Here is an 11,276-nt window from a genome sequence, read left to right on the forward strand (position 1 = left end):
TTTCATGATACTCATTATATGAGTTTCATGATACTTATCTCATATTTTTACTACTATTTGTATATTCAAAGACTTTATCAATGCAACAAACATGTGTATACAGATAAAGATGTGCCAAAACAATAATTTCAAATATTATTAAAATAAAGTTTGTTTATACATAGAGTTTCAACGTGAACCCTCGACCAACACTTGGCCCAACGGACACCTACTCTAACACTTAATCCAGAATGGCAATACATTTGATCGGGGGAGATTGAGAGACAAATGCGCAATTACAAATCTGAAGTTATCCAAAACTACACAAGGATTAAACCAAAAATAACAAACAATAAAACACAAGTATTGTCGCACATAAAAATTTTCAAAAAACGCACATAAACTGGAGATTTATAGGACCAAAGTCACAAACATTTCCACACATACAACCTCGAAAACTATGCGAACAACAAAACTTCAAATGTTGCCTTCAATGGTTGCCGAAAGAAGTACTGTTACCACAACATCAATCATAACTAGCATTCAAGAATTTCAATAGTTCATTTCGGTTGCCTTCTGCCACTTTGTCCTCTTTTGTTTTCTCAAGCTTCAATAACATCTGAAAAAGGGGACAATAGATCATATTCATGCATATATGCAATGCAGCGAGTATCGACAGCTCTCACTGAAAAGTGGATACATGGGTTGTAATAGCAAAACTATACCAAGAAAATTTTCTTCAGTATGCTCAGCTTGTTCACAACTGAAAACTGACTGACTATTCGTGATCTAAAAGGACTCTTCATGGATGCTCCATTTTTTTTGTAAGAAACAGAAGTCTACATATTTGTTAACCACTATGATGCAAAAATAGTCAATAAATATTCGTCAATTACGGATTCATATCCAAACACAGAAGCAACCAGGACAAGTATGGGCTAAAAATTTTGTGCCACAGCAAAAACTCATAGGAGGCATTAACAGATTAATCAACTCTAGTTAGTAGCATTAAACAACTTTCTCAGCACAATAATGCAGTCAATAGTCAATCCTGGAAAATGCATTTCTTATCATTGATAAATGATTTTTTTTAAAAAAAAACATATATATATATATTTTAATGTTACAACCACTGATAGTCTAAACTGAAGTCCTACAGTATGAACCAGTTACATTTAGCTGGAGCCTGGATGCTATCTTTTTCAATAAAAAAGTTGATAAAATTACTGAGAATCATGTGAATAATTAAAATGCTCCATATTCCTTATCAAATGCTCCATTTCATATTTGGAACAAGTAACATTATTATTGATTTTCTAAAATGGAAAATTTCTCACCAAATTATCCTAAAAAAAAAGCAGTGGCACCAAATCATTAACTGTTCCAAACTTACTACGATAGGTCGCACAATGTTCAGATGTCTAAAGCTATTGCTTCTTTAGCTAACTTTCGAACTCCACATATTCAAAATGAAAATTACATTAAGCAGCGGAGGTACAATAAAACAAGAATCATGCCAACTAAAGGCGCAAGTCTTACCTCCATACATAAGCATATTTGATCAATTTAAGAAATACAACCAAGAACTATCATAATTTACACCTTTAAGCCTCTGTTTAGTTTAATTGATAACAGATGATTGGTACATTATCAGGCCTTATCTAATGTTTGGTCGGAGTATTATATTATCATGAAAGCCCGAAAATCATGTGTGAAGCCCGCGCTGTAGACAATGGGGGAGCTTAACGTCGAGCTTGGAGAAGAAAATGGAGTTAGGGTTTCATAAAAGATGAGAGGCTGAGTAAAAGAATTAAAAAATAAAAAGAAAAATAATTGATTCTTTAATTGACATAAAAATGTTAAAATGGAATACAAAATTGATTTCTTATTTGCATTTAATAAAAATTTTAATTGTAACTGGTTGTAATTACAATCATAGTAACAAATGATTAGTTAAATTATATTTGAAGATAATAAAATATAGTTAGTTTTATTTTTACATAAATGTTACTTGTGAAAATATATACAAATAAAAAGAATAGTTTTTAATCCATAATCGTAATTTATTTTCTAAAAAGTAGGTAGTATTACCAACATATCTCTTTTATTAATAATTAAGGTCATCAGCTTATAGGAGCAAGAGACTTGGTGGCAACAACCTGAATGAAATATTATTTAACCGTGAAAATGCCATGCACACATAATGGGGGCCTTTTGGTCATTTCAATGCATTACACAAAATTATTCCCTTATATATATANTATCACATTATATTACTTATCTGTATCTTTCAATTTTTTATCACACTCATCAATCCTTCAATTATCCTGTCACTCAAATATTTTGTCCTTTACAATCCAAAGTTTGTCCATTTTATTTGTCATGAAAATTCTGAATATCAGGGAGTTTACGGGGAAGCAATACCTTTTTACCAGAGACAGCACTACGGCGAACACCTTCATCTTTGTCCCTTCCCAAGAACTGGATAAATCATTAAATACATAAGCAAATATACCCCCAGCCTTCCTTTAAAAGTACTTTGCCTGCTTTTTTGTTTGCCAATGGATGAGTAGAAAAACAAATGTAGTTGATGGAAGCGGAAGTAAATACCTTAGAAAGCTGTACAGGACCGCTAATTTCCTGCTGTTCCTTCTGTATATGGCTCACATTGCCAGGTCAAGAAAAGCCAAACATCCAGGCCAGCCAATCAAGAGTCCAGTCATCATATAACAGACCACAGCTCCAATTTCAAAGAGCCATTTATAAGAGGCAAAAAGTTCAATAAGAACCACGTTTCAAAGGGATAATACACGATAATTAAAAAAACATATTAAAATAATGACCAGAGAGCAGAGGTAAAACTTTGTTTTCAAAGCAATTCACTGGCCTCAAAACTAACATAAATATTATTCTCCCACAGACAAACAAAAGGTAGAAGCTAGAAAAAGAACATAGTGGTCTACCTCTTTAGATTTATGTTTATTGTGCCTATCTCGATGACTTTTCCCTTTCTCTCTTTCTTTAGTCTGAAATATAACAAACCACCCAATCAGTTCAACAATAAACAGTAAATTAATCTAGAAATTAGTACATAAAATGAAATGGCCACCTTCTTAAATCTATCATTTGGTCTATGCCTCTTTGAACGATGAGGTGTTTGTTGTTCACTGCCAAATGGAATGAAAAACTATATATAAGATAAAAATACATAAACTATAGAGGTTAATAGGACCTAGGAATTGAAAGAACAAGAGTTCGAGACAGACCTACACTTTCAATTAATTATACGGTTCCGGAAGAGATGTCTTCGCTGTAAGCGGACTATATAGTTAAGCTTAAAGTAGCACAACTAGAACAGATAGATAAAAGGTGGAATTTTATCCTCGTTATTTTCAGAAGCAGAGAGGAGTATGTTCGAATATTATAAGTTTCAGAGTTTGACAAATTAATACGTAAAAGAACTGAAAAATCTAACTGATCGAACAATCGAGTAATCGTAATTGAAGACTTCGTTTGAGCTTAACTGGAAAAATCTTATCAACTGAAGTATTCGTAACTGATAGGACATTAGTTAGAAATGATAAGGTTTAGCTGAACTGATCGGCTGATCAGTTGACTTCTAATCAGTTGGCCACGTCATCAGTTGAAGTATCAGCAAACAGACTGACAGGTTGTACCAAAGCAGAACAGATGAATCAGAACAGAACAGTCTTATTACCTCGTACTACTGTCAGATAAAGTAACTAGACGACGATTCAATGGATATTTGTCATTATAATGCATTTAATACAATCGTTGAGATCGAAAACTATATATAGCTGATCGAATCAGTTGAAGAAAGCTAGTGAAAATACACGAAACAATCAAGCTACAATCTTCAATTACTTGCGATATTATTCACGAGTATTTTCTCAATTTACAGATCGCACACTCAAGCTCTAAATTCATTATATTTATCAGTAGCATTTAAGACTACCAATTAGAGCATTTCAATTAGTCACTGTAAAAAGAGTTGTTGCACTAAAAGTTTCAGTTTGACAGTGTGTAAGACCAGCTGAAGTGGATTATTACAATCTATTGTAATATATCAAAGTCTTTTAGTAACATCCGATCCTCGTGATAGAAGGGGTGACGTAGAAGCATTTGAAGTTTCCGAACATCCGTAAAAATCCCCGTGTTCATTTCAGTTATACTATCAGTTTTACACTATATCAATCCTCAGTATTCAATCCATATTTCAGTCTAATTCCGCACTTTTATCAGTTGACTGATTTATATCGACAAACAACATTTTATGATTAGTTCTTTGACAACTGATTCATATTTGGAAAAGGAATAAAAAATCCTAAGTGTTTAATTAACCTCCCCCTTCTAAACACTTAAACTCCCTTAACAAATCCTATCATGTGGTATCAGAGCGGTTAATCTTGTCTTGAATACTATCAAACCATCAAACTGACACAGATCATCATGTCTTCATTCAACAAGATTCTCATGTTCTCCAGGGAAGAGTTTGATGATTGGAAGATAAGAATGCAGGCTCATCTAGCCGTTCAGAATGATGACATGTGGTATGTTATAACAAATGGACCCATGAAGATCATGAAAGCCAACACAGTTGTTGCTCTCACTTATGGAGCACCTCGTGGAATAGAGAAGCCACGAGATAAGTGGACTTCTGAAAATAAGAGGAATGCGAACTTGGACAATGTTGCTAAGGACATCCTGTATAAAACTCTGGACAAAAACACATTTAGCAAAATCAAAATGTGCAAATCAGCTAAAAAAATCTGGGAAAAACTGATTCAACTATGCAAAGGAAATGAGCTCATCAGTTAAACTAGACAAAGATGAAGGGGAATATCAGTTGAGATGGTACTCTACAGAGGTTTAATACGTTCTCTATTATACCTAACTGCTAGCCGTCTTGATATTATATTTGTTGTCTGTTTATGTGCTAGATTTCAAGCTAATCTTAAACAATCGCATTTCCTAATTGTTAATCGTATATTGAAATATCTAAAAGGCACACAGAATGTGAGTTTATGGTATGGTAAGGACTCATCTTTCAATTTGGTTGGCTATTAAGATGCAGGTTATGGAGGATGTAAGCTTGATTGAAAAAGTACAAGTGGATCATGTCAGTTTCTAGGAGATAGACTGATCTCATGGTTCACCAAAAAGCAAACATCGATCGCCGTTTCCACAACTGAAGCTGAGTATTTAGCTGCTGGAAGTTGTTGTGCTCAACTGCTCTGGATTCAGCAACAATTGAAAGATTATAGAGTAGTAGCTGAAGAGTCATCGATCTTCTATGACAACACCAGCTCCATTGCATTTACATACAATCCAGTTCTTCACTCCAGAACCAAACACATTGATGTCAGACATCACTTCATCAGAGACCATGCTCTCAAGAAGGACATCAGACTGGAGTATATCTCAACTAAACAACAAGTAGTTGATATCTTCACCAAGCCACTATCAGAGACTAAGTTCTCTTACTTTAGAAATATCTTAAGCATATTGATTTATCTTAAATACTTAATTTAGGGAGAACATTGAATTTTAGAAAGTCAACTGATAAAATAGCAGTCAGTTATTCATAAACTGAACTGATTCAATTTCAAACTGATCAGTTGGTATCGGAATAAACTGATCTCATCCCATAAGTTGATTAACTTTAATTCGTTTATGTTCCTTAATTGAAATCGTGACCAAGTTTAAATTGCTTATTCACATTTGATTCAAATTATAAATCCAATATTTTAATCATGTTTTTGCAAAATGACCAACGGTTGAATATCTTACTTATTTGGTCAAAATCTTTCACGGACTGCCACGTGTCCAAAATTTGAACAGTTACGAGATATAAATAGAAACCGCCTTCTCAGAAGTGTCTCACCATTTCCAAAGTTTCTAACTTTCGAATTTTCAAAGCAATTCACTTGTGTTCTTCTTTCCTTGTAGCTAAATTCAATCCAATGGCATCTCAGACACCTGATTAACTCTCAAATGCTATTGCAATCGATTTTCGCGCACTCTGAAGAATCAGTTCGCAGCTTATTCGAAAATATTGAAGCATCTAGGCTTCGTACTTTCCTAGGGTTGACGACCCAAGAAATCTATGCTGCGGAGATTCTGTCTATCTATGAATCTAGCTCAATCACTGATGACGAGAAGATTCAGATGAAGGTGAATAACCATGTTCTCATCGTGGATTAAGAATTTTCTAGGAACTAAAGGCCTCTCGAGCTTCTCAGAGGTTTCTGCAGCTGATACTGAAGAGATGCAGACCACTCTTTCAGCAACTGGGCTAAAGATCAAAGTGTTTGAACCAAAGAAAGAACTGAAGCTAGAGTACCAGCAACTGGCTGATATTGTTGTTAAGGGTCTTCTAGCAAAGACTACTCGAGAAATTTCAAGTGATGACTGCTATTGTTAAGGGGATAAAAATGAACTGGTCATCTATCCTCTTCACAATCTTGAAGAACATGCTGCAGACTTCGAAGCAGTCAAAGGGCTTCGCACTTCAGCTATGCAGGCTAGTTGAGGATGCAGGGATACTTCCAGTATCTTCCTCCTCAGTTATCAATTTCAAGATCTTTACAGCAGCCAAAGTTCATCCGAAGAATCTGGGGTTGACAAGCCAGCAGCTAAGGTCAAGAAAACTGAAAAGATCAAACCAACTGCAGCCACCAAATCCAAAAGAAAAATTGGTCTTGTCTACCAGTGATTCGGAGAAGACCCCTGCTTCTGTACAACTGAAGAAACCAAGGTCTCAGAAGATCAAGCCAGCTGTCACTCCAGGAGCTCTTCATGAGCTCAGACTTTACCATCGGGAGCTGAGCAACCTCTCTCAGCAGTACCAATTCAGTCAGTGTAGCCAGTAGCTGAATTGAAGAAAAAGACTGCAGCTGACTACCCCTCTACAATTATTACTGAATTCGGAGAGAAGCTGAAACTGACAGCGATTCCAGCTCCTCTCACAACAGTTGTCCGCCCCACATTCCTACCTCCAGCACGCCCAAAAGGTGTAGTCATCAGAGAGGTAGTGGATACAACTGGTTCAGCTTTGGACTTGCCTCATGCCCTAACTGATCCGAAGAAGAAGGCAAAGATGGTTGAAGAATCGCGACCCAGCAATGCAATTCAAACTCAAATCGACCTCATAATGGAAGCCGTTAATGAGCATGTTGAGCTGAATATTGAGCATTACGATGAATATGTAAACTTCAGAACAGTCACTTTTGCAAAAGAAGTTGAAAAAGAAGAAAGTTCTGCAACAGTTTTTCTCATTGGAATCAACTCTCATGAAGGCTGTCAAAGCCACCACAGTTGCCCAAACCATGGATAGAAGATCATATATCTTTGATCTTATGAGAATCAACAGGTTGGCTGAGGTGACAGCTGAATTGAAGTCAAATTATGACCCAGCTGGTCCTAGTGCCTATGAGGACAGAGCAGTTTTTCAACAACTATAATCTAATCTCATCTCCCTTCAAATGAAAGTGAAGAATTGGGAGATGAGACAGCAATTGCACGTTCCAGTATAGGCCAGCAGTTCAAGATCAGCTGAGGAAGAAATTCCAACTGAGTTAACTGAGGAGGACATTCCAACTAAAACAGCAGAGGAGCAGCTGATGGCTCCAGCTGAGACATAGTCAATTGTGGTTCAACCAGTTGAACTGGTTTCAAAAGCCCTCCCTCCAATCTCCACCGATGAACAACCCTATTCATCTGCAGGTTTGATTATCATACCGGTTTCTGAACCAACAGCGCAGCCGTTTACATATACTGAAGAAGATCTGACATTGGAAAATGTAGATGACCTGCCGCAATCAATTGCTGAGGATATTCAAATGGAATACAAAGATGATTCAGCTGCTGATGAAGTTGTTGAACCTACTGAAGATCAAACAATGATATCAACAACACAAGACGAAGTTCAAACTGAAGCAACTGAACAAATTATTGCTCCCTCAGTCCGAGAACCATTAGCCACACTAGTATTGCCATCAACAAGGTTGATGCTTTCTGAGACTTTCTTTATGTCAGAAGCCACTCTTCAGTTGTTCACTTCTCAGACGACTGCTAAAGCATCTAGCTCTGCAACTGATCAACATGATCAGCCTCCCAGCCAATCAGTTCAAGAAGCAACAGTAGAAGAACTTGCAACTGATATAGACCAAGGTGTTGCCCCAGATCAGCTTGTTCTAATGGAATTTTCTCAGAAGGGAAAGGGGAAAGAAAAAGCTCCGATTGAAGTATTCTCCCCTGAATTGCCACTAGCAGCTGATGTAATGTTGGACACTATTCTTTCAAAACTAAACAGCCTTGGTTCAAATATCAGTCAGATCAAATCTACTTGCACTCTTTAAGTCTGGACACTTTAAAAGATCATACAATGAAGGACTTGAAGAAGCTGACCAAGGATGGAGTTGCCCTTTTCGACACAGTCGAAATATTAAACGAGAATCAATTACAATTCCTACACTGCTCTCCTCCCAAGAACTACTCAGCAACCGGATTGCTTTTGTTCGCATAAGTCTATCTAAGAAGATTGACACAATGTAGAATCAACTGGCTGAGGTCTCTGCTCAGTTAGTTCAGCATTCCTTCTCTTCACATGAGTGGCGAGTGTTGACAAAAAAAGGGGGAGAACAGAAAACAGAGGCAGTAGGATATGTTTGTAAGAATATTTACTTACCTCTTTCAAAATCAATAAAATCATTTTTCTTGAATATGTACGAATCTGTACATTATTTTATCTACAATCAGTTTTGTTCTCTATCATCGGTACAAGAGCTCTAAGTTTTGTCAAACACCGAAAAGGGAAAAATTATTGGAATATTATAAGTTTCAGTGTTTGACAAATTAATCCATAAGAGAACTAAAAATTCTAATTGATCGAACAATTGAGTAATCGTAACTGAAGACTTCGTTTGAGCTGAACTGGAAAAACCTTATCAACTGAAGTATTCGTAACTGATAGGACATCAGTTAGAACTGATAATGTCCAGCTGAACTGATCGGCAGATCAGTTGACTTCTAATCAGTTGGCCGCGTCATCAGTTGAAGTATCAACAGACAGTCTGACAGGTCGTACCAAATCAGAACAGAACAATCTGATTACCTCGTACTACTATCAAATAAAGTAATTAGACGACAATTCAACGGATATTTGTTATTAAATGCATTTAATATGACCGTTGAGATCGACGACTATATATAGCTGATAGAATCATTTGAAGAAGGCTAGTGTAAACACACGAAACAATCAAGCTACAATCAAGCTATTCACGAGTATTTTCTCAATTTACATATCGCACACTCAAACTCTAAATTCATTGTATTTACCAGTAGCATTTAACACTACCAATTAGAGCGTTTCAGTTAGTCAATGTAAAAAGAGTTGTTGGACTAAGAGTTTCAGTTTGGTAGTGTGTAAGACCAGCTGAAGTGGATTATTACAATCTGTTGTAATATATCAAAATCTTTTAGTAATATCCGATCCTCGTGATAGAAGGGATGACGTATGAGCATTTGAAGCCTTCGAACATCCGTAAAAATCCGCGTGTTCATTTCAGTTATACTGTCAGTTTTACACTATATCAATCCTCAGTATTCAATCTATATTTCAGTCTAATTCCGCACTTTTATTAGTTGACTGATTTATATCGACAAACAAGATTTTATTATCAGTTCTTCAAAGAACTGATTCATATTTAGAAAAGGAATAAAAAATCCTAAGTGTTTATTCAACCCCTTTCTAAACACTTAAATTCCCTTGACCAATCCTATCAGAGTATGATCTAAAGAATGTTAAAAGTTTGTTTTTGACTTTTTGCATACATAGTTGTAGGATCACTCACACGTTTGGTAAAATTTTTTAGAGTTGATATGATATTCTGCAATTTGGAAGGATGTATGGATTTGTTTTTCGTGGTGAACTGCATACAGAATATATATGAGCATTGGGAATGATACAATGATAATGAAAAATGGTCAAAAGTTGAATGAGCCTTCTTTATTAGAAATGAAGTATCGATAATTGGGAAAAATTACTTTTTAAATTTTCCCAGAGTTGAGGAATCTCCTGTCAAATGCCCAGGCTAACAAGACAATAAATAGTCACTTGAATCATTTTGCCTTTGGTCAATCACTCGAGAGATTAATACATTTAGCTGGAAAAGCCCAAAGTTCCGCAAAATTAGCTGAAATGATCCTCACTTAAAAGTTAAAACTGGATGGTAAAGCTAAACCTTTCACGAGTCTAAGTACAACTTATCATAATCTTGCTATGGATTTGAAAGAAATGTTGACACCTTTACAATTCTGGATACAACTCTAATCGCAATCGGGCTCATTCCAGATGTATCATGAGACTAAAGCTATTTCAGGACAAAAAATTTAATGTTTAATATGTCCTGTGTTACAAAGTTGCAAGTTCTCATTTCTCGTAAATCAAAATGCTTCGATATCTTCAAAACTTTTCCATCAAAATTTTATATGTTAGGGCACTCAAAACAAATCCCTTACAACTCAATCATGTGATCTAACAGCTTCTAAGGGGAAAATCATAACTTCTAACCTCGAATCCAGTTACCAAAAAATCAACCCTGATTCTATAGTATCATAGATATTCAGATAATGTGATAGGAGAAGAAATACAACTTCCAAGTCAAGAAATTATTTAAAATCGAGATATACAGAAATAAAGAACCAATATCAAAGGAGATACATGTATGTGAGATACCTGTGCTCTTCGTCGGAGGAGAAAGAAGAGTAGGTATCAGAGGACGAGGATGAATGATGTCTACGACGACGTCTTAGTTGGGAATGACTGTTTTCACGAACTTTCAAAGCACGGTCTCGATCTGTTCGGCGGCGGCGGCGGCGGCGGCGGCTATGAGATTCGTCCGAGGACGAGGACGAGGACGAGGACGAGGAAGGCGACGATGAGGGAGCCATCGGGATTGAATTTGAGAGAATGTTCGACTAGCTCTTATAAGTGGTCCTCAGTTTTTTTCCTCATTAAAAAAAAAAATTCACCTAAGTTAAAAAAATTATAATATAATAATAATTAAAACGTCTACAACTTAAATATTATTAAAAAAATGAAAATTTCATTTTTTGAAAACTAAATCTCGAAAAATACATTTAAATGCATGCATGCAACAACAGCTGAAAATCAAACGTTTTGAAATAGAAATATTCAACTACGGGTAGAAATACTGCAGTTAAAAATAAGATAAATCATCAAATCCAGACTGTCGTGTAAAATAAAACAAATG

General features: G+C 35.8%; 1 protein-coding gene across 2 annotated transcripts; it reads right to left on the reverse strand.

The window, feature by feature from the left end:
* Positions 1–451: 451 nt before the first annotated feature.
* LOC140973522 (uncharacterized) lies at positions 452–11,022 on the reverse strand. Of its 2 annotated transcripts, XM_073436404.1 has the most exons (7): positions 10,739–11,022; positions 3,089–3,146; positions 2,943–3,005; positions 2,590–2,631; positions 2,404–2,460; positions 1,373–1,433; positions 452–598 (listed from the first exon to the last, which is right to left on the reverse strand). In XM_073436404.1, the coding sequence occupies exons 1-6, from the start codon at positions 10,951–10,953 to the stop codon at positions 1,422–1,424; spliced, it is 447 nt and encodes a 148-aa protein (XP_073292505.1). In that variant the 5' UTR covers positions 10,954–11,022; the 3' UTR covers positions 452–598; positions 1,373–1,421. The 2 variants fall into 2 exon arrangements, with proteins under 2 accessions (XP_073292505.1, XP_073292504.1); XM_073436403.1 differs by lacking the exon at positions 1,373–1,433 and having other exon boundaries at positions 10,739–11,018.
* Positions 11,023–11,276: the final 254 nt, after the last annotated feature.

This window comes from Primulina huaijiensis, chromosome 3 (assembly GCF_012295235.1).
Source record: "Primulina huaijiensis isolate GDHJ02 chromosome 3, ASM1229523v2, whole genome shotgun sequence".
Taxonomy (NCBI): domain Eukaryota; kingdom Viridiplantae; phylum Streptophyta; class Magnoliopsida; order Lamiales; family Gesneriaceae; genus Primulina; species Primulina huaijiensis.